The sequence below is a fragment of the Procambarus clarkii genome, chromosome 33 (genome assembly GCF_040958095.1).
Source record: "Procambarus clarkii isolate CNS0578487 chromosome 33, FALCON_Pclarkii_2.0, whole genome shotgun sequence".
Lineage (NCBI taxonomy): Eukaryota > Metazoa > Arthropoda > Malacostraca > Decapoda > Cambaridae > Procambarus > Procambarus clarkii.
In genome coordinates, this window is record NC_091182.1 from 14,847,075 (window position 1) to 14,872,074 (window position 25,000).

Consider the following 25,000-nt stretch of genomic DNA (forward strand, 5'->3'; position numbering starts at 1 on the left):
AGAGAGAGAGAGAGGGAGAGAGAGAGAGAGAGAGAGAGAGAGAGAGAGAGAGAGAGAGAGAGAGAGAGAGAGAGAGAGAGAGAGAGAGAGAGAGAGAGAGAGAGAGAGAGAGAGAGAGAGAGAGAGAGAGAGAGAGAGAGAGAGAATGAATGAATGAATGAATGAATATGTATGAGAATCACTCCATGAAAATTCAAGCTAACGTATGTCATTGTATTATTTGAAGGTAAAATGCATTTGAATTTCCAAGTGGTCAATGAATCACATTACAAGAGTCTTCTCTATACCTCATTTGTTAGGTTTATTCTATTTCAATTTCTGATTTCAAATATGTAAATTGTGGTGTTTTTTCCGTCTACTGTAGAGTTAGCCACATTTTCTCATTACAGAATCCTATATATTTTCTCATAAGATGTTTAATTATGAATACCTGAATGTCTTATAAGACATAACTTACACTGGATACCTAACTTGTGATCGCGCTTCCCTCCGTTAATTACACCTCTGCCTCTTGCACACTATTACGTGGGTTCTCAATGGTTAAAATAATCTGGCATTATTATGAGTGTTTTCATATGGAAAGATCAGAAACCTTTCATTTAGTGAGTGTGGCCTGAGTAGGCTTGGCTGATTTATATAAAGTATTTCCAGACAAGAGGTTTAATAATATAAGTGTATGTATGCCTTGTTTTGAACTTGAAATGAAGTATTAGAATAGTTGTAAGCAAGGTTAGTTATTAGTGCTAAATAATATGTAAAAATGACCTGAATATGCTTGATAGAGGTTATATATCCTGGATAATATATTATATATACTGTATGAACTCGATTATCCAGACTGTATGGGAAGGACCCCTATCCAGTTCAGCCCAACATCCGGATTAGCTGAGTTTTACCGGGGAAGAAAAAAATTAACATTCACAATCTTTATGTATCACAGCCAACGTAATTTGAATTTCCACACACACTATAATTAGTGTGTGATGCTGGGTGGGTGGTGAGCTGGGTGGGTAGCTGCCTGGCAGGAAGGTGGGCAGGGCAAGTGGGCGGGCAGATGGGTGGGTGAGCTGGGTGGGCTGGATGGATGCATGGCAGGCAGATGGGTTTGATGGTGGACAGGTGGGTGGATGAGCAGGTTTGCAGGTGGCAAACCTGCAAACCTGCCCACCCTCCTTACTCCTGCCCACCCTCCTTACTCCTGCCCACCCTCCTTACTCCTGCCCACCCTCCTTACTCCTGCCCACCCTCCTTACTCCTGCCCACCCTCCTTACTCCTGCCCACCCTCCTTACTCCTGCCCACCCTCCTTACTCCTGCCCACCCTCCTTACTCCTGCCCACCCTCCTTACTCCTGCCCACCCTCCTTGCTCCTGCCCATCCTCCTTACTCCTGCCCACCCTCCTTGCTCCTGCCCATCCTCCTTACTCCTGCCCACCCTCCTTACTCCTGCCCACCCTCCTTGCTCCTGCCCATCCTCCTTACTCCTGCCCACCCTCCTTACTCCTGCCCACCCTCCTTACTCCTGCCCACCCTCCTTACTCCTGCCCACCCTCCTTACTCCTGCCCACCCTCCTTACTCCTGCCCACCCTCCTTACTCCTGCCCACCCTCCTTACTCCTGCCCACCCTCCTTACTCCTGCCCACCCTCCTTGCTCCTGCCCATCCTCCTTACTCCTGCCCACCCTCCTTGCTCCTGCCCATCCTCCTTACTCCTGCCCACCCTCCTTACTCCTGCCCACCCTCCTTGCTCCTGCCCATCCTCCTTACTCCTGCCCACCCTCCTTACTCCTGCCCACCCTCCTTACTCCTGCCCACCCTCCTTACTCCTGCCCACCCTCCTTACTCCTGCCCACCCTCCTTACTCCTGCCCACCCTCCTTACTCCTGCCCACCCTCCTTACTCCTACCTGCTCTCCTTGAACTTGTTCACACTCCCTACTTCTGCTCATAGTACGATATCTAATTTTTTTATTTAATTTTCCTAAACATTTATTATTTTTTGTGGGAATAATTTTAGTTCTAGAAATCTTATATATGTTTTATTTTCCCCCAATAGGTAATACTGCTTCCAGTCTCTGCTCGGCTACCCAGGACGATAGCAAACACAACTTCTGCCCATTAATGATGGTAAGGACAATTTTATTCTTACTGTACTACCAGTGTGTGTGTTTATCATGTTGATGTATTAACTAGTGATGGTGAGCGATATTGATATTATTAACTAATAATAGTGAGCGTATTAATCATGATTTTGTTATTAACTAGTGACTGTAAGTGTATTAATCATGATTTTGTCATTACCTAGTGATGGTGAGTGTATTAATCATATTGTCATTACCTAGTGATGGTGAGTGTATTAATCATATTGTCATTATCCAGTGATGGTGAGTGTATTGATCGTGATGTTGTCATTAGTGATGGTGAATGTATTAATCATATTGTCATTACCCTTGTGATGGTGAGTGTATTAACCATGATGTTGTCATTAACTAGTGACTGTGAGTGTATTAATCATATTGTCATTACCCAGTTATGTTGAGTGTATTAACCCTCAGAACTGCACATAGCACCTTAACCCTTTAACAGCGCAAATTGTATATATACAATTTTGGTCTAACTGCCTGCACACCGCACACTGTATATATACTGCCTGCACACCGCACACTGTATATATACTGCCTGCACACCGCACACTGTATATATACTGCCTGCACACCGCACACTGTATATATACTGCCTGCACACCGCACACTGTATATATATACTTTTTAAAGTACCACGTGAGATTTAAAAGTCCCGCGGCTACACGGGGTCCACATCAGCTTCCTCAAGGTTCTAGTAAACTAACGAAATTTAAAAGAAAATCGTTGGCAACATTGCCGGGTGTGAGAGCCTCAGTACTGAGTGAGCAACGAAGGCTGGTGCACGCAGCATGAGCTAACAGCACTGCTGTTCAGCTTGTGACCACAGCATCACCTAAAAATGTCCAAATACATGTGTAACTGCTATTATTTATTGATGATAGTATTCGTTACCGTGGTTCGTTATAGTAAACACAAATGTAGATACAGTACTTATATATAACGTGTGCATATAGTGTAATAACAGCAAATATATTTTTGCAGTGTTTAACCACTGAACTGTGCAACGTGCCTTGAGGCGCTCAACGGGTGGTTGTGCAACTCACCTTGAAGCGCTTGACGGGTGGTGTTAATGGGCCTCAAGGACCTCATATATATAGCGTATGATTCAAAGCTGGCGAGAGGTGACGCGGGTACGAAATGAATGCCTGACTCAGGCCTCCAGTGATCGTCCACCATTTTAAATTCCCTGCATGCCCCAGGGCCGTGCGGAGCCTCAGTTTCAAGGCAGCAACCATGTCTGACGCATTGTCTATGAGCTCCCGGTCCACGGTCAGCTGCGGTCCAGCAAAACGACTCCAAAACCAAAACCACTGGTGTACTTGTGTGGGAGGATTGTGAGACTTTTGTCCCACAAATTTCAACATTTGATGATAACGATGCTGGTGAGACATCTTTATTCCTCTATACAGGTGATGATATGGCTGAAATAAATTATTTTATGGAATATTTTGATCAGTAATTCATGGACCATCTCATTGCAGAGACGAACAGATACACTCACGTTCTCATTGACTCTGGCATTTTACCTGCCTCTCGCATGACACCTTGGAAAGACTCGACAAATGAGGAAATGCAAGTGTTTTTAGCATTCTGCATGATAATGAGGCATTCAGATGAACACATCATCCAAATTATTGGAGTAAAGACAGCCTTGTTCCATCTCCCGTGTTCAACAGGTACATGTCACGTGATAGGTTCGTGCTGCTTCTCATGTGCCTGCACTTTGAGAACAATGATATTGAAGATAGACGTGACAGACTGTGGAAAGTGTGGAAGATATTTAGTGATATGAGAGGAAAGTTCCGTGGACAGGATCAGTTGTGGATATTCTGTCCAGGTACAGAAAGTTGTACCAGGACAGAATGTCGTGATTGATGAATCGCTAGTCCTCTTCAAGGGACGACTGGCGTTCAAGCAGTACAGTCCATTTAAGCGGCATCGGTTTGGGCTCAAGTTTTTCGTGCTATGTGACTGCGAAACTGGTATTGTCATGTACATGATACTGTATTCAGGTACTGACGTTGACATACTAGGTCAAGATATTCACGGATTTTCAGGCACGTCACAGGGTTTTCACGTGTCATGAAAACACTTATGGAACCATTGCTGAACAAGTTAGCATGTCCTGTTCCCTGACAACTACTATACCAGCCCCTTGCTAACCAGAATCCTCCTTGACCACAACACCGGCGTATATGACACTGTCAAGGCCTTCAGGACGGAAATGCCAGTGTTTAACATTGGTATTGCAGTGGGTGATTGCCAGCTGCGACAGTGTGACAAAATGTTATCAGTGTGCTGGAGAGACAGACGCGAGGTAAATATGTTGACCACTATTCACACCGGTTCCATGTTGGACCGTGGCAAAGTGCACTTTGCAACACGGTTCCCAATATATAAACCTGATTGTGTCATTGACTACAACATAAACATGCGGCTAGTTGATAAATGTGACATGATGCTTGGTGCCGTCAAGTGCGTCACAATTATGTGAAGTTGACGATGAATTTCTTTTTCCCTCATTGACGTTGCAGTGCTCAACTGTTTCAACATGTATCTCGTGAAATAAGGCAAGAGACCCCCATTACGTACATTCAGTGTTGCTCTAGTGTCCCAACCTCTCGTAAAGTATGGGTGAAGGGCTGTGTTGCCACATGTGGAGTGCCAGCAACAATGCCTCACGCAGTTCCTGACAGACTCAGGAGTAATGAGCACCTTGCTGTACTCAAGCTCGGTTATATGCCAGGCACAGGCTAACGGGACAAGGGTAAACGTGCTTGCGAAGTTTGCAAGAACACACAACGTAGGGTACACAAGTGAAGATGCATCTGCACCTGGTGCTTTGAGTGCAAACTTCCCCTATGCCCCGTTGACTGCTTCACTGATTATCACACTCGTGGAGTTCCAAGTGTATTGATAGGGGATGTATATAGTGTGTGATAGTGTACAGTGTGTAAATATGTTATAAATGTACATAATTGAACATGAAATATTGTAAATATGAAAAATGTTTGTGGACACATTTGTTATGCATGTAACACAGTGTCTTGGAACAGTACGGATGTTCAACTGCCAGAATATGGTATATGTGTTCAATATACATAGGATTAGCCAGAAAAAATAATATAAATGCATTTGTAATTGTGCAGAAAAAATGCCCCTCCATCGTATGATATATACCTACGAGATCCCTGAGGCGCATTGTGCACCATCCGTCGAGATCCTCAAGGCTCATTGCGCACCACCCGTCAAGAGCATCAAAGTGCATTGCACAGTACAGTTGTTAAGGGGGAGACAAGACTTAAAAACCGTTTTTAATGGTTTATAAGGGAGGGGGGGGGGGGACCCGGGTCACTCGGCGGTTGCTGGTGCAGCTGTGCGGGAACCTGAAATTTGCCATGATAGTTTACCCGCTGGGCAGGGTTTGGCTTCGGAGGATGTTCTAGTTTCCTCAGGACAGCCCCTTTCACCGCTCTTGCGACCACTGGGTTAGTCCCCTGGGGTCCTTATGTCGGTTTCTGTGTCTCTGGCTTCCTCTTGGGGTTTTCGGGGTTTGGTGGATGGCGCCTTCCCCTTTCCTTGTTCGATGTGTTCACGGACGCCTCGTCTCTTGACTGGGGCTTAGTGACCAGCGCTCACCACGCCACGTATCATTCCTCTATCCACGGAGTGGACAGTCGATACCAGCTCCTTCCACTTTCTTTGTCGGACATTCTGGCGCCCAGAGGTGGACCTCTTCGCGTCGACGCGATCTCGGCATCTCCCATTATCTGTGGCGCTGTTCCCCCTTGCCTACGAGGCTATCGCGGTGGACGCTTTCCGGTAGGACTTGTTGAGGTGGGGGTCCTAATACCTTTCTTTCCCGGTCCAGCTGCTGCTCCGTGTTCTGGCTCGACCGTAATTCTATCAGCGGAGAGGGAATAACCTGATAACTAGATAAATTAAGCATTAAAAGAATTATATATTCTATAAAATTTAAGTCTTTGTAGTAAAAGTTATAAGAGGGTAAATTACATATAATTGAAGCCAATAATATAATAAAGAAATATTTAGTAACTTGTATACAATTATAAATCAAAATTTAAATATGGTTAGGGCATATGGCTTGGTAAGGCTTGGTCACTCATGTGTTACTCTCAGTAAGGCTTGGTCACTCATGTGTTATTCTCAGTAAGGCTTGGTCACTCATGTGTTACTCTCAGTAAGGCTTGGTCACTGATGTGTTACTCTCAGTAAGGCTTGGTCACTCATGTGTTACTCTCAGTAAGGCTTGGTCACTGATGTGTTACTCTCAGTAAGGCTTGGTCACTCATGTGTTACTCTCAGTAAGGCTTGGTCACTCATGTGTTACTCTCAGTAAGGCTTGGTCACTCATGTGTTACTCTCAGTAAGGCTTGGTCACTCATGTGTTACTCTCTGTAAGGCTTGGTCACTCATGTGTTACTCTCAGTAAGGCTTGGTCACTGATGTGTTACTCTCAGTAAGGCTTAGTCACTCATGTGTTACTCTCAGTAAGACTTGGTCACTCATGTGTTACTCTCAGTAAGACTTGGTCACTCATGTGTTACTCTCAGTAAGGCTTGGTCACTCATGTGTTACTCTCAGTAAGGCTTGGTCACTCATGTGTTACTCTCAGTAAGGCTTGGTCACTCATGTGTTACTCTCAGTAAGGCTTGGTCACTCATGTGTTACTCTCAGTAAGGCTTGGTCACTCATGTGTTACTCTCAGTAAGGCTTGGTCACTCATGTGTTACTCTCAGTAAGGCTTGGTCACTCATGTGTTACTGTCAGTAAGGCTTGGTCACTCATGTGTTACTGTCAGTAAGGCTTGGTCACTCATGTGTTACTCTCAGTAGGGCTTGGTCACTCGTGTGTTACTCTCAGTAAGGCTTGGTCACTCATGTGTTACTCTCAGTAAGGCTTGGTCACTCATGTGTTACTCTCAGTAGGGCTTGGTCACTCGTGTGTTACTCTCAGTAAGGCTTGGTCACTCATGTGTTACTCTCAGTAGGGCTTGGTCACTCATGTGTTACTCTCAGTAAGGCTTGGTCACTCATGTGTTACTCTCAACAATAACATTGGAAGTTCGCTGACTTCCAGTTCTGTCACAATCAACAAAGAAAGCCAGTAATTGTTGGGCACTTTTTATTTCATGTCTTTTGCCTGTTCTTTCTTACCAATGATCGTTCTATTCCTGGTGTAGCACTGCTTGATAAGATTTAGGTTTTGTTTGTGAATATGATGCTGTCTGTGGAGGAGGATCAACGCTGCTTGGTAAGGCACTCATTAATATAATATGATGCTGTCTGTGGAGGAGGATCAACGCTGCTTGGTAAGGCACTCATTAATATAATATGATGCTGTCTGTAGAGGAGGATCAACGCTGCTTGGTAAGGCACTCATTAATATAATATGATGCTGTCTGTAGAGGAGGATCAACGCTGCTTGGTAAGGCACTCATTAATATAATATGATGCTGTCTGTTGAGGAGGATCAACGCTGCTTGGTAAGGCACTCATTAATATAATATGATGCTGTCTGTAGAGGAGGATCAACGCTGCTTGGTAAGGCACTCATTAATATAATATGATGCTGTCTGTAGAGGACGATAAACGCTGCTTGGTAAGGCACTCATTAATATAATATGATGCTGTCTGTAGAGGAGGATCAACGCTGCTTGGTAAGGCACTCATTAATATAAAGATTGGTTTTATATTTGTAGCTGATTGAATGACGTCTTACTTATCATTGGAATAAGCTAGTTTAGTGAGCATCTGCCTGGTGCTGTGGTGATTGTTTTTATCTATTCTGATAGATTTAATAGTATCATTAAAGTTTATCTCTGATGTAATCAGTTGATGGGCTACACTTGAACAATTTTGACCTTCTTGTTCTTCAGGCAGTTCAGTAGAGCTGATGATGAGCAAATCATGGAGTTTTTGTTAATACTGTTGTCTGGAGAGCCTGAAACACTTATAAATTCAGTACTACCTACCTAACTACACATGTTGTATTGCATATTAATGGGTTATAAGGCAGTCCAAACAGGGTATAAGTATGGAATACTATAACTCTCATACTGGGTGGGGTGGATATTATGAGGCTCATAACAGTTGTCACTAACCTGTGTTGGTGAGTGTATTAATAATTATCACTTTCGCACTCCGATGTCGCTTTCCAGTGACATCCGTTTTTCTCCTGGGCCGTCTCGGATGACGCGGTCTGAAATCATCCATTAAAATATTTGTTAAAAATTACAATTTTAACTGATCAATCTGGGTGTGGTTTCAAAATGAGCGCCTTTAGATTGCACAGAATTTGATGCCAAAATGAAAGACGTCACATGAAAATTGATGTCAGAACACTGGAAAGATATAAATAATTTTGTCGTGATTGAGCGTTAAAAAGTGTCCAAAAGTTAAAATATTTGTTAAAGTTTATTTATTGTTTTATTATGATGGGATTAGTTTTAAAATATGCGCCTTTAGATTGCGCACAATTTGATACCAAAATGAAAGACGTAACACGAAAATTGATGTCAGAACACTGGAAAAAATATTTAGTATTCTAGTATTTCTTTTGTTTTTGGCTATGATGAATTGTTCTAAAATTAATGGTAATTCCTGTACTGTAGTGTATAGGCCACTCCACATCCCCCTTATCCCCCCAGGTGGTCCCTCCCAAAGCTCCCCTCTCTCCCGACACAACCCACCCCCACCCCCGACTACACCATGCGCCTCGAGCCACAGCCGTATGGGATTAATACGGTACGGCCCGCGGCCTGGACCTAGATTCAGGAAGCTCTGTGTATTTCTTCGTAAGTGGGTTTGCTACGAAGGTTCCTAAGTGCGCCCTAATAAGATACTTAGGTGCGATTCAATAAGGTCCACTTAGGAAGATATTTGGGTTTTGGGTCTTGTTCACTTACGTGCCGACAGAGGTCACTACTGTGTTTCGTTTGGCCAATCAGAGTGACTGTTACATTTCTAACCTGACCAATCACGCTAATGCAATATCAGCTGTGTTATGTAAACATTGTGGTTCCTCGTGGTATTGTTGTCAGAAAAATCATCTGTTGCAAACTCTACCTACTATCAAGAAGAAGAAATGATCTGTGCATCCAGTCATGTGCCTGAAACAATCAAACACTATCTCCTTCACTGGTTTCGACATCGTAGTGCCAGAGTAAATAAAAAAAAATAGCGCACTTAAAATAACCTTTACCATCGTGTATATTACTAGGTGACATCTCGTTACATGAAAATTATCCAATAATCAAAGCACTGGCTAAATATCTCCAGTGACCAACAATTAAAGTGGCCACATTTGACCTGTGCCACATTCATAGTTGGCGCAACCAACAGGCAAACACAGAAAACAAGTGTCTGGCCGCAGCACCAAGGATTAGCTGACGCCAGCACAAAACCACCCCGTCCTACAGTGTGGCGTCTCCCTCTAACACGCCTCTGTTTTTGTTTATTCACTTCATCTACAGTACAAGACATCAAACACTTTTGAAACCTAGTCATTCTCAACATTAACGCGTCTCCCAACATTTGTACTCGTGCAGTCATCGAGAGAATAGAAACTTCACGCAAACTACACCTACCATCAAGAACCCAAAAAAACATACTACATCCTCTTAGTATTCATAAATAAATATGACAAAGAAAATGTCTGGGATAAAAAGGAAAGCAAACTTCAGTGAAGAGGAGCTGACAGTTCTCGTTGATGAGGTTAAGAAGAGAGAAAGCATAATTTTTGGGAAGCTATCAAGACAAGTCACTACCCATGATAAACACTGTGCCTGGAGCCAAGTAGCTGTTGCTGTAAGTGGTGTTGGTCTCTGCTCAAGACAACAAGCCGATGTTCGCAAGAAATTTCAGGATCTTAAATCTTCAGTCAAGAAAAAATTGGCAGAAAATGCCCGGGAAATGAGAAAAACTGGTGAGTTAAATCTCTAGTACAGTCTCTAGTACGCATACAAGAAAAAAATAAATGACTGCAGAACATAATACAACACAACAAGTGTTAATGCTGCATGAAAATCTTATAGATGTTGTACACAAAGTGCCAGCAGCCTTAAGGACGTGGCTGCAGAAGTACATGAAGGGAACAAGTCCCTAAAGGAGGTTGCAAAAGCAGTAGATGTAGGAAACAAGTCTTTCAAGGAGGTGGTTAAAGAAGTACAGGACTTAAACAAATCCCTCAAGGATATATCCAAAGGTATATGGGAGTTGGTAGAATGTATGAAAAATAATCAGGCACTATGAAATTTATTTAAATCTTTCTAATTATAATCTCTAAAAATAGGATAAGAAATTATAATATTTTGTAATAACAATTTTAAATAAGAACAATATTGAAACATTAAAATGTAACAATTATTCATATCATTAATTTGGCTATGACTTGCATAGTATATAGTGTAATTTAATAACCAATCTACCTCATATAGTCAACTGATGTTTGGTGAAAATATTTACATGTTTTTTGTATTAAAGAATGTTTATCAATTGCTAGGTTTAATTGTTGAGAGTTCAAAGTAGTGACAATATGAAAAAAACACCAGAAAAAGAAACATTTTTATTGGCAAAAAGATTAATGGCAAAGATATAATTATTTTATCACATCCCTAATATATGTTTCACCTCAAATTGGTCTAAGGGCAACATATTGATGGCCTATATCATTGTTTTGTGTATATCATTTAAACAAAATTCTATTTAATTTTTCCCTTACATGTAAGGTATATTATACACTGTACTGTATTGAAAGCAACTTTATTTTATAATTAAAATAATTCAATTTTAAGGCCAATGCTGTGTGTACACAGCATTGGCTAACAAACACTAGTAGTTATTTACAAACCAAAAATTTACCCAGCCATATTATGTACCACATTTCTTAGTGTCTATGAATAAATATTTATTGATATATTTTTCACACAAATTTTTGGTCTTTTGTCAGATGCATATATTTCTCCTCAGGTATCTGACTTTCCATATAAAGTATAGCAGCATAAATAATATTTCCAAATCAGCAGGTACATGTTTGTAACAGTTTGTTTGTATATTTCTGTTTCACTTACATATACAGTATGTGCTATTGAATTTAATAGGTAAAAATTGATAGGATAACTTACAAATAAATCTATGAATCAAATTATAAATGTTTTTGATTTTCCTTATTGATAAATTCTTGAGTTACTGTGCTTGTATTTTTATACAAAAGTTCCATTATGTAGTGTTTTCAATTACATGTTTTACTTTGTTATATAAGTATGATTTGAAATAAAAATTTATGAGAAATTATTCCTTACTACTTCCCTTCTTTGTGTGTGCCCATTTTCATGTGCTCCACCTTCAACATTTTCATTCATTATAAAGTCACCATCAATGATCTCTTCAAGAGGTATTCTTTGCTCAATGCAATAATTGTGCAATAACATAAATGCAACTGAAATCTTTGCACATTTATCTGTTTCATATTGAAGACTACCACCAGACCTGTGGAGACACCTAAACCGAGATTTTAACACGCCAAAAGTTTTCTCGATTACCACTCTTGTTCTTGCATGGCTCCTGTTATACAGCTCTTCTGGAGGGTTTTCAGGGTTTGTGAAGGGTGTAAGTAAGTTGTGTTGCAAGGGATAGCCACTGTCACCTGCATAGATATTTAATTTATAAAATGTGCATACATCTTTAAAAATCACTCACTAATCCTAAACCCACACTTTCTTTCATACACTATTTGATTCTAGCATCTGAAGTGGTTGGTTACCTTCCTCTGTCATATGATTACCTCTTGCATTACATACATCATTCTCATTTAATGTTCAGAGGCATATAACTGACATATCAAAACAACCAAAATGTAATCCACTTCCTTCCATATTTAACTTAATCATCCACTTGTAATCTCTGGTACACCCATGACACATGATGTATATTTAAACACATTTCTGCTGATTTCCATTCAAAATTCTCACTTTCATTCTCCATATCAGGGCTAAAACACATTGTCATTTCTTTAATATAAAATCAACATGAATAAATTTCTTTATACTATTCATAATACAGTAAGCTGTTACCATTCAATATTAAACAACTTTTATTTATAGACTGTATAGTGTATTTGTTGTGACTCGATAAATAACAAATAGGCAACCTACTGTACTATAAATGAAGGTCATATTTAAAATGCATATCTTACCTAGCAAATAGGCAATGCCAAATTCTCCTGCTTCAAATCTGATATGGAGTCTGCTGTTAGCCCATATGAAAGCATCATGAGTGCTTCCAGGGTATCTTGCACAGAAATCCATGATTACATTATCAGGATTTGACACAACTTGAATGTTCAAAGAGTGATATTGTTTTCTATTTACATATATGTTTTCTTCAACTTTTGGAGCTTTAATGGGGACATGGGTACAATCGATTGCTCCAATTACATTGGGAAACCTACTGATATTATTAAATTTTAACTTAGTTTGTATAATTTCATTCATCTCTGTTGGCATTTTTATTTCTGCTAGTCCTTTTCTGTAGAGAGCTTCCGTCACTCCAGTTATTATTCTTGATACACTCGATTGACTGAGACCAGTTGAATCTCCAATAACACTTTGGAAACTTCCACTTGCATAAAATCTCAGAGCTACTAACAATGATGTATGGGCAGGAATGGTTGGGAGGATGAGGGGACTGGAGAATGGTGGGGAGGACTGGGAGACAGGGGAAGGTTGCTGTGGCTCAACAACGCACATGCGTTGCTGAGCCACAACAATGCGTGGCCAAGTACAGCTAGTAAGGAATAATGTATATTGGATTAATCAGTTCCAAACCACAAAAATAAATACTGTATAGTTACACAATAATTAAATGGAATAAATGCTAACACACTACACTTTACCTGTACTTTGGAGAGTTGATGGCATATGTGGAAACTAGTGAGGCAGAGGAAGAGAGATGTTCTTTGGCAGGGGAGTTCCCTAACATTAAAACTTCTGGAAGTTGTGCTTCTGATGTTCTTTCTCTTTTCTGTTTCCCTCATTACACTCACTGAATGCTTTCCTTATTAGTAACTTGTCCAAGGATGATTGTTTTTGCCTGTGCATTAAAATGTTTTTAAAGTTAGCCATAGCACTGTCATTCAACAGATTTGTAACACAGTTTGTCAAGGTGATAATTTCAAGAAAAGGTTTTCACTTTCTCTCATTTTGCATACATTTATTTTAATAGAGAACTAGATTTAGGCATACCAAACTCTGTAACAAAAGCTGACACTCGTTTACCACTCTCATATTTAGCTGTGAGTTCTTTCTTCATCTGTATCATGATTCTAACCATTTTTCTTTTTGCTAGGCTCATATTACAAACTTTCATAGGTGTCATGGTGACTTATTTACAATAAGAATATAAAAAATATCCAAGAGAAAAGTGTAGTAGGTTGTGCACTGAACAACAGCTACGGTGAAACTGATGCATCAGGGACGCGTGTTTACATCTGAATGCCGAGCAAACAGACGAATACCGAACATGAACACAGCATCTGAATACCGAAAAGTGCGAATTATGAGCATTGCAAATACCGAGGCTCCTCTGTACAAAGAAATTATGTAAATATTATGTAATTTGTATCGGTAAATACATTACAGTACCGTAATATTACTTTTTGTTGTAAATTCTTCTAGCTTAACCAAATATTTTTTTCCATAGGATAACAACCCAGAGGAATGTTCAGTGTGTTTTAACAATTATGATGACAATCAGCTACGGCCTCGCACACTGCCTTGCGGACACACAATCTGTTCCCAGTGTATTAACAATGCTATCAAGAATGGGCAGCTGACCTGCCCCAGCTGCCGTGCCCAGCATGCTGCCACAGCTGCTACTCAGTTTACAATTAATTATGGTATGGAGGCCCTTATCAGAAAACTAAAAGGTATCGAGGTTGTACCAGAGAAAACGTTACCAGCAAAACCCATTAAAGCTCCTGTAAGAGGAATCAGCAAGAAGTTACATTCCATGGTGCAGGAGCAGAAGAGCATCATCAGCAGCCTCATTACTAGCTGTGAAGAGGTACTGTCCCAGCTGGGGGAGTACCGGGGGCAGCTGGGGGACTGGAAGACTCACCATCTCCAGCTCCAGGACAGACTCTATGCTCTGGTAGAGCAGAACAAGTCAGCAATGAAGCTCTTGGAACTGGAGGATACCAGTGTGGTGGATATGACAACACAAGGAGAGGAAGGGAAGACTCAGCTGCAGGCCATGTTGGGGAGCCTCGACACAGTCAACACAGCCCAGGAAGTATTCATGACCATCAATGAAGTTGACCAATGCAACATGGAGGTAGAAAATTGGCTCAGGAAGTGCCAGGAACTCTTCCCAGATGTCAAGACTGTCCACACCTCAGTGAAGGTACGTTGCTGAAGGTAACATTGTTCTCACCCAACTGTGTGTAGTATTGCCTCTATATAAACACTTTTGACATGGAGACACATCAAGATGAGAGTAGACTTTATATATAGGAAACTTTTTGCTCTAACACCTGAAACATTTTTATTAATAAAGTCAACTGTCATCTTGGTGTTTCTCTAAACTGTGGTCAGTGTAGAGAAACACTACTTATATTGTCAAATTACTTTACTCAGTCTGATGCTTCATTGTAGTCCTGTTACTTTACTCAGTGCCTGATGCTTCATTATAGTCCAGTTACTTTACTCAGAGCCTGATGCTTCATTATAGTCCAATTACTTTACTCAGAGCCTGATGCTTCATTATAGTCCAATTACTTTACTCAGAGCCTGATGGTTCATTATTGTCCAGTTACTTTACTCAGAGCCTGATGCTTCATTGTAGTTCAGTTACTTTACTCAGAGCCTGATGCTTCATTATTGTCCAGTTACTTTACTCAGAGCCTGATGGTTCATTATTGTCCAGTTACTTTACTCAGAGCCTGATGCTTCATTGTAGTTCAGTTACTTTACTCAGAGCCTGATGGTTCATTATTGTCCAGTTACTTTACTCAGAGTCTGATGCTTCATTGTAGTTCAGTTACTTTACTCAGAGCCTGATGCTTCATTGTAGTTCAGTTACTTTACTCAGAGCCTGATGGTTCATTATTGTCCAGTTACTTTTCTCAGAGCCTGATGGTTCATTATTGTCCAGTTACTTTACTCAGAGCCTGATGCTTCATTATAGTCCAATTACTTTACTCAGAGCCTGATGGTTCATTATTGTCCAGTTACTTTACTCAGAGCCTGATGCTTCATTGTAGCTCAGTTACTTTACTCAGAGCCTGATGGTTCATTATTGTCCAGTTACTTTACTCAGAGCCTGATGCTTCATTGTAGTTCAGTTACTTTACTCAGAGCCTGATGCTTCATTATAGTCCAGGTTCCACATTAATGTTTATGTTGGTAATGACAGGTGCAGGAGACCATCAGGGAGGCCCTGGAGATGATGACCACAGAGACAGTTGCCACAGCTGACCCCGTACACCTGGGAGACTCAGCCTCCATCATTAATGTTTGTGTTGGTAATGACAGGTGCAGGAGACCATCAGGAAGGCCCTGGAGATGATGACCACAGAGACAGGTGCCACAGCTGACCCCGTACACCTGGGAGACTCAGCCTCCACCATTAATGTTTGTGTTGGTAATGACAGGTGCAGGAGACCATCAGGAAGGCCCTGGAGATGATGACCACAGAGACAGGTGCCACAGCTGACCCCGTACACCTGGGACCCAGCAAACACAAATCATCTACACAACGTTCGCCTATCTCTTGCCATAGGTGTGGGAATGATTTGCATTGAGAATGGTGCAGGAGAGCCTTTGAGAAACTTTTACTCAAAAAATCCAAACACAAAGGTTTAATTATAAATTGTTTTTCTACAATTATTTTCTTCCAAATGTAAAACAAATAGTTTTTACATGTTTAAATATAAAATTTATGGTGTTTTTTTGTAAAATTCATTAATAAATTGTGAATGATATATATTGGCTGAGTGAAACCTTTATAATCCATTTAGTTATAATTTGAACAGAAAAAAGTATTTTTCCAAATTTTCTAAAAATTGCTCTTTTTAACACAATTTGACTCCTTATACATTCCACTAAACACTATATCATGTTTAAATATATAATTTATGTATTATTCTCTAAAATAATTTATATAAATTATATAAGTTGCTGGAAAGTGGTGTTAAGGATTTTGAAAACATTTTGTTGTGTTAATATGTTCTTATTAACTATGTCTCAAGTTCACAGTTTATCAAACAAGAATATTAACATTCGTCAACTCTTAAAATCTTATATGTTATCTTGCTGGTGCAAAAAAGGGTGAATCTTTAGGAACAGCTATAGTATCTATATATCACAAATGGTGTTTTCCCTAACTCAAACAATGTAGGGTTTATTATTCTACACATATTTCTAATGACTCTTAGATGTTTACATTCTCTGAAGTATAATTGTGAAGGCTGTGTCCATCACTCTCAACACAGATTCTTAAACTCGTCTCTGCAGGTTCAACTATATAATTAGTTTCCATTTTGAATTTCCATGGACATTTGTATCCAAAATGAAACCAATGTGGTTTCCTTCAGCGCCTTCAGCCAGCACATTTGCTCATTCATTTCCACAGATTCCAACTAGGTAGGGGATTTACAGAAATTTGTATATTCATATTGTTATATATTAAAAATATGAATGCAGTTCAATATGATAAGACAAATACATGAGTTTATGATAAATTCGTTTTCTGTGATATACCATTGATATGCTCTTTTTTTCTTTAAACGGCAGACTAAACTAAAGTGCTCACATCAACAGATTTGATGTATAAATGGTCAACGCTCAACAGAGTTAGTATAAATGTATTAGTATAAATCTTACTTGTCTCATTGTTAATTCACATTCAATGTCAACTTGTGGTTTTGATGTGGCACGTTTGGCCAAGACACCCCACCCCATTATGCACCCCATACCCATCTTGTGGGCGGTTGTGGAAAGGGTTACAGAGGCACATAATGGGCTCAGGGACTGAACCCCACAATTCATTTAGCTAAGCAAGTTACAATCTTGATGAGCTAGTTACAAAATTCAATATAAGTCATCACATCAACAATGGGTTCGAGATCGACCTCAAGTACAGGTTCTAAATTAAGCAACTGACATATGTGGAGAGCTAGTATCAAAATTTATATGTTTGTCCTGCACACCGTCCCCCATCCAGTGGGCAGCGGTGGATAGGTTACAATCACTTAGTTGTTATCTACAGTTAGCAAACTGGGGATATTTGGCTAAAATTTCTGGTAGCAGATCATTTTGAATGAAATATTGACACATCGCTGGAACATTGGTTATAGAATTGTCTCTAAATTCATGTATCTTTTCGCACTCCATCACATAGTGACGGAGGGTGTGCGAATAATTTTGTTGACACAGTTTACATTTGGTCAGGTCTACATCAGCAGATAATGAGAATTCCCAGAGATACTTGTAACCGAGTCTAAGCCGAGCAGTAGTAACATCTAGAAGTCTGCTGATTTTATTGGATGATCCATAGATGTGTGGCTCCTCTTGTATGATATGTATGATAGATGGAATTACTAGTTCCAGTTTCTAGGCAGGCGATGAGTACTCACAATAACCTTAATTAAGCGTCAAAACAAAAATGTGTATACTCTTTTTACTCTCCTGACCTTAGTTCTCGAGCTATGTATTTCATTTTGGTACCAACGTGTTCGCAATAACATTCTCTAGAAGAAAATCAGCAAAAACGGTCACCAAAAGTTATATGAATACCAGCACCCAATAAATACCTACGTAGATGACTCGCCGTGAGTGCCCAAGAGCAACAAAATGTTTTTACTCTTGGGATTGTTATCACTTCCACACTTGTCCTACAGCGTTAATTTTGGTATCAATGTACTCGCAATGAAATTCCCAACACGGTGATATGAATATAAACGTAGAATAATGGTCGCTGCCCACCCGCAAGAGTGTGGGAAGTGGCGGAACTGTTACCCAGTATTGGTGACAAGACGACACATGGGCGATACAGTGCTTTGAAAGTTTATAATTATATCACTGTCCTGACATTATTATTGTATGTACGTCATTCATTTTTGTGCCAATGTTTTCGCAATAGAATGTTCTATGAGCCCGTAGGTAAAAAAGAGCAACAAAGCGTAAGATAGAATAGCACCATATATAAAACAACGCTGGTACATATCAGTGAGCGTCAAACACACACGAAATGTGTGTGTTTGATGGTGGTCAAACGATGTTTGATGTGTTTGATCAGGTGATGTCCTGATCCGCATAATTAAAGTATGAATTATGTTGAGAAAAAATAAGAAAAAAGGGAAAAAACAGGGGTGGGAGAAACATGACAGAAAAAGAGTAAAAATACAATTTGGTCAACAAAACAGCATTGTTTAAAATAAAAGATATGGATTGACATTTTGGGGGTTAGGTTGGTAGGTTACATTGAGTTAATTAGGTAGTACTTAGTGTTTATCTGTTATAGATAGGAGCTGCCTGGTATGGGCCAATAGGCCTTCTGCAGTTACCTTTGTTTTTATGTTTTTGCCCTGTAACCTAAATGGTTAGAGAGGCACATATATGGGCTTAGGGACTGAACCCCACACTACATTTAGCTAAGCTGGTTACAATCTTGATGATATAGTTACAAAATTCTGTATAAGTCGTCACATTATCAATGGGTTCGAGATCAACCACAATTTCCTGAATAGATATAACAAAGGGGATATTAATAGGGTATTAAAATTGTCAACACAAGATAGAACACGAAACAATGGGTATAAATTGGATAAGTTTAGATTTAGGAAAGACTTGGGTAAATACAGGGTCAGTAACAGGGTTGTTGATTTGTGGAATTTTTCTTAACTTATAAATTTATCTTTATTTATCTTAAACTGGTTGGGAGAGGTACAGTTTTTAACATAACTGGGAAGGTCATTCCACATTCGAGGTCTCTTGATTTGTAATAAGCATTTCTAGTTTGACTAAGTCGTACTCTTGGAATATCAAATAGGTATTTGTTTCTGGTGTGGTGCTCATGGGATCTGTTACAACCTTCTAGGAAGCTTTTAAGGTCAGGATTGACATTACAGTGCAGCGTTTTATATATATAAAATACACATGAGAGTATGTGCAGGGACTTAATATCTAACATATTCAGAGATTTGAGTAAGGGGTCCATATATACTGCCCGGTTGCCTGAAATGCTATATAGGCCTACTATAGTGGCTTCAGGTATTGTATGCACTAGCTCTATCTATAAATCCAACATTATGTTTGTAAATCAACTATGTATGTATGAAAAAAAATGACTAATACGTTCGGCGAATGACTTTGACTTCAACTTCACTTTGACTTCGTTCATGTCATCGTATTTTCCGTAATATATAAAGGTTATGACAATGCAATTATATTATTGTGTGCAAATAAGTTTGAAATTTCATGTACCCTAAAAATATTAAAATAAAGAATAAGAATAATTAAATAATTGTTGTAGTAAATTGTCACACGTTCATCATACGCAAACGAACACACAGTTTGGAGCGTCAGTACAAGACCGCCGCCATTTTAAAACACGGCTTCGAATGTAAGTAATGTTTTTCTCGTACTAACACTGTGTTATACAATAGATTTGGTCTTGAATTCACAAATTTAGTTGTTACATCTGACAGAGTATGTTAGACGGTGTAATGCTGGTCCATGTTAACGTATTTGTGGGCTTGGTTGGTTTAAATGTGGAGGCGAGGCCTGGCAGTGCTGGTGTATGTGGAGGCGAGGCGAGGCCTGGCAGTGCTGGTGTATGTGGAGGCGAGGCCTGGCTGTGCTGGTGAGTATGTGGAGGCGAGGCCTGGCAGTGCTGGTGTATGTGGAGGCGAGGCCTGGCTGTGCTAGTGTGTATGTGGAGGCGAGGCCTGGCTGTGCTAGTGTGTATGTGGAGGCGAGGCCTGGCAGTGCTGGTGTATGTGGAGGCGAGGCCTGGCTGTGCTAGTGTGTATGTGGAGGCGAGGCCTGGCAGTGCTGGTGTATGTGGAGGCGAGGCCTGGCTGTGCTAGTGTGTATGTGGAGGCGAGGCCTGGCTGTGCTAGTGTGTATGTGGAGGCGAGGCATGTACAACACTCCCCAATAGGAAGAAAACCCACTGGGTTCTAGGCTAGGTTAGGCTTATCTGTAATAATTGAATTAAGCCTAGCAAAGCCTAGAACCTAGTTCAGTAATTTAAAAAATGTTGTAACTTGAAAAATGCCATTCAATACATTACACAATTTAAATATTTTCAGGCAATCAACACAACCCTCATGTTGGCTAACCCTCTCTCATGTTGGTCAATAATTTAATTATTTTTTTATGGAGTAATCTTTGCTGTTGAAATGTAGTCTTTTTGAGACTACATTTCAAATGTAGTGTGTGTGGAGGCGTGTATGTTAGGTATTACCTAATATACACGGTGTAATATATCTATCTGTGTGAAATAGATTAAATCCATTTATTTGATATTCAGCTAATAGTTCTGTATTTTCTACATTCATCCATGTTTTGGTAAGTGCAATAATATGTATTGTTTCATTGCAGATTAGAGATTCAAGATAGTTCTAGATTTCCGAAGTACTGAAACGCGCGCCATACAGGCTTGGTGGATCTAGGTGCAAGGTAAAATTATTTACATTTACTTTTGTATTTATGTTTTGTATTTATATGCATATATGCATTTATATGCATTATTCTATAGAATAATAGATCTCGTAATAATTTTGCAAAAATAGTGGCATTTACTATTTTTAAAAGATTATTAAAAAATTTACTGATATGGTGCATTCGGAAGGGCGAAGAGGGAGAACGGCCTGTTGACATAGCTCGGGTGCAGGGGGGGGGGGGGTTGTGTAAAAGCCTGGTTTGTGCCTCGGAGAGGCTATGGGATCCAGTAAGTTCAGTAGAACTTCGGTTTCAACCCTTTTACCCTGTTGTAGCTCAGTCGATTAAGGCAGTGTCTGGGATGCTCCCGGACGCAGGTTCGAATCCTCGTCACGGCCCTTGTGGATTTGTTCATTTGATGCATCACGTTATTGTGATCTGTGTGTGTAATTCTTCACTTGCTACAGCAACAGGAATGTGTGTGTATGTATTTGTGTTGTTGAATATGACCGAAAGTGTAAGATTAATGATTCTAACACAAATCGTCTGAATATTTGTTTTTCTTCACTGTCGAGAGTAGTTAAAAAAATTTACTCGAGTTTATTTTCACACTTTATTTATGGTCCTTAAGTCCCTCTCCTTAATGCTGCTGCTGTTTCTCGCATCTTTGCATCGCTTGTATGTTTGGGGGTTTGGCCTCTTGCTATATATTGATTCCATTTGTGTGTGTTTGGGTCTCAGGCCCTCTCGCAATTTCTGTTGAACAAACCCCTTTTCCTAGTTCTGCATCTCTCCTTTGGTACAAATTTTGTTGTGCTTTTATCATATATTTCACAAAACTTGACATACATTTCATTTACTTCATGTCCTATCAGCAAGTGTTTGTCAAATTCTTTAAGGAAAGTTTATCATCCTGATTGCAGATCTCTAGCGATATTATGTCAACTTCTTGTGGATTCGCAATCATTATTTAATTTACCTTTAGGTGTTCTTTCACCAGCACAGCAACACTGTACCTCTCCCAACCAGTTTAAGATAAAAACTAAGTACTAACTAATTAACTCAATGTAACCTACCTTACCCCCAAAATGACAACCCATGTCTTCTATTTTAAACAATGCTGTTTTGTTGACCAAATTGTATTTTTGTTTTTTTCTGCAATGTTTCCCCCCCCCCACCACTCTACCACCACATTGAGTTTAGTAGCTCTGTGCACGTCAGGTGCTGTTTAATATACAGACCTACTCCTCCATTTGACCTAGTTTCTCTATCACATCTATATCACTTTGTGCTTTAGCCCTGGTGGAGCTTGGTCCACCAGGCTGTTGTTTGGAGTGGCCCGCAGATCCACATACAGTCTGCATATGATATACAGTCTGTTGATCAATTAAACTACAGTAGTTAGTTTTTATCATCCGAATGCACCAATATGTGTTCATTCTTCCCAGATGAAGGAACTAGGTAATATTCATCATCTGAATGCACCATCTGATGCTTTAACACACTCATGATACACGAGAGGTTTAAAAAACTTTTAAAACTTTTAAAACTTTTTGACCTATGTATTTAAAAGCAATTCTAAAGTTTAGAATTTTTTAGAATTTTAGAATTTTTTTAAAGTTTTAAAAGCAATTCTAAAGCAGTTGGCCCCTACGGGCCAACTGCTTTGTTCTTACCTAGCATTTTGCTTTGTTTGGGTATGAATGTTTGTGTGCCGTATATTTTGCAAAATTTGCCATATATCTCATTATTTACTCCTCTGCCTAGCAACAAGTCTGTCTAATTATACTCATTAACTGTTTTTCAAAGTTCCCCATAGTGTCCTTTATTGAAATCGAGTTCATGAACCGTTTCAATGTTCTTATTTTCTTCTAGATTATATCTTAAAGTATATTTAAATGTTATTGTTATTATTGTTATTAAATGTTATTGTGACATTGCATTGCAATTGAGCTATGTTGTTTACCATACCGTTCATTTCGTGAGTATAAGTATAGATGCCACACTTGTGACAGGTAAAACCATGCCTTTTTTGAAAAACAGCACCGTCTGTTGCACGTAAGAGCAACCCACACTATATTATGTTGCGATATTATTTCAATATTTCCGATTGTATTGATAATTTGAATTTTCATAGATTTCAATTTATTTTCATTTCGATTTAATAATTTTGTGTGACATTGCATTGAAATTGAGCTGTGTTGTTTACCATACTGTTCATTTCATGAGTATAGTTTATTTTTTTATTTTTTTCATTTCATTTTTTTAGCTGTTCTTATTTTTCAGTGATGGGAATATCAGATCATTTGATGTTCCCAATTTTCTGATGGAAGCATCAGACCATTATAGAATGCATCGGATGAGGTAGTTTGGAATGGTGGGGAGGACGAGAGGGGGGTATGGTGGGGAAGACGAGGGGACAGAGGAGAGGGTAATGGTGGGGAGGACGAGGGGACTGGGGAGTTGGGGATGGTGGGGACAGGGGAATGCTGGGGAGGACAAAGGGACAGGTGAATGGGAGATGGTGGGGGAGGAAGAAGGACAGGGGAGGGGAAAATGGTAAGGAGGACGATGGGACAGGGAAGTGGGAATAGTGGGGATGATGTGGGGACAGGGAAGTGGGAAGGACGAGAGGACTGTGGAATGGGGAATAGCAAAGTGAATTATAATTATATATATTAATTAATTCTTATAAATTTCCAGAAGCCTGTATCAACACCCACACTAATGCAACTGAAAGAGATGTTGAGACAAGTATTGCTGATATGTTGAAGAACGCCCCAAACAAACTCGGTGGAAACAGATACAAGGTAAAGTTTGCCAATTTGCTGTAGTCTAATTCAATTTCTTTTTAGTAATCTTCGAGAACATTTATGCTATGAATAAGATAAAATAATGTAACTGATTTTGATTTATTTACTATTTATTATTTATTTACCGTTATTAGTATAATAGATCTCGTAATAATTTTGCAAAAATAATGGCATTTACTATTTTAAAAAGCTCGGGTGCAGGGGGGGGGGGTTATGTAAAAGCCTGGTTTGTGCCTCGGAGAGGCTATGGGATCCAGTAAGATCGTCCTTCCTTTCCTCCCTAGAATCTGGATGTAGCAGGTGCTCAATTGTCAAAAGTGAAAAATTGGTTTTGTCTTCCGAATGCACCATTTCTGTAAATTTGCTAATAATCTTTTAAAAATAGTAAATGCCATTATTTTTGCAAAATTATTACGAGATCTATTATACTAATAACGGTTTGATAAAATACAGTAGACTGCCTACTGGATAATAGTTCCAGTCCACCTGTAGACAGGGATCTCACATCAGCTTGTATATTATACAAGGATAAGATTTGATTTACTTTTGTATTTATATGCATATATGCATTTATATGCATTATTCTCTAGAATAATAGATCTCGTAATAATTTTGCAAAAATAGTGGCATTTACTATTTTAAAAAGCTCGGGTGCAGGGGGGGGGGGTTTGTGTAAAAGCCTGGTTTGTGCCTCGGAGAGGCTATGGGATCCAGTAAGATCGTCCTTCCTTTCCTCCCTAGAATCTGGATGTAGCAGGTGCTCAATTGTCAAAAGTGAAAAATTGGTTTTGTCTTCCGAATGCACCATTTCTGTAAATTTGCTAATAATCTTTTAAAAATAGTAAATGCCATTATTTTTGCAAAATTATTACGAGATCTATTATACTAATAACGGTTTGATAAAATACAGTAGACTGCCTACTGGATAATAGTTCCAGTCCACCTGTAGACAGGGATCTCACATCAGCTTGTATATTATACAAGGATAAGATTTGATTTACTTTTGTATTTATATGCATATATGCATTTATATGCATTATTCTCTAGAATAATAGATCTCGTAATAATTTTGCAAAAATAGTGGCATTTACTATTTTAAAAAGCTCGGGTGCAGGGGGGGGGGGTTTGTGTAAAAGCCTGGTTTGTGCCTCGGAGAGGCTATGGGATCCAGTAAGATCGTCCTTCCTTTCCTCCCTAGAATCTGGATGTAGCAGGTGCTCAATTGTCAAAAGTGAAAAATTGGTTTTGTCTTCCGAATGCACCATTTCTGTAAATTTGCTAATAATCTTTTAAAAATAGTAAATGCCATTATTTTTGCAAAATTCCTGAATATTGTCAAAATGACGGAAACCCATATGTC

At 39.5% G+C, this 25,000-nt stretch overlaps 2 protein-coding genes across 2 annotated transcripts in view; both read left to right on the forward strand.

The window, feature by feature from the left end:
- Positions 1-14,815, forward strand: part of LOC138370731 (uncharacterized) — a 24,757-nt gene extending 9,942 nt beyond the window's left edge. The window contains exons 3-5 of the mRNA XM_069335330.1: positions 2,055-2,125; positions 13,863-14,564; positions 14,798-14,815. Of these exons, the coding sequence (XP_069191431.1) occupies positions 2,055-2,125; positions 13,863-14,564; positions 14,798-14,815 (791 nt within the window). The remainder of the gene's footprint in view (positions 1-2,054; positions 2,126-13,862; positions 14,565-14,797) is intronic.
- Positions 14,816-23,577: 8,762 nt separating this feature from the next.
- Positions 23,578-25,000, forward strand: part of LOC138370692 (uncharacterized) — a 3,626-nt gene continuing 2,203 nt past the window's right edge. The window contains exon 1 of the mRNA XM_069335301.1: positions 23,578-23,637. Within this exon, the coding sequence (XP_069191402.1) occupies positions 23,593-23,637 (45 nt within the window). The 5' untranslated portion in view covers positions 23,578-23,592. The remainder of the gene's footprint in view (positions 23,638-25,000) is intronic.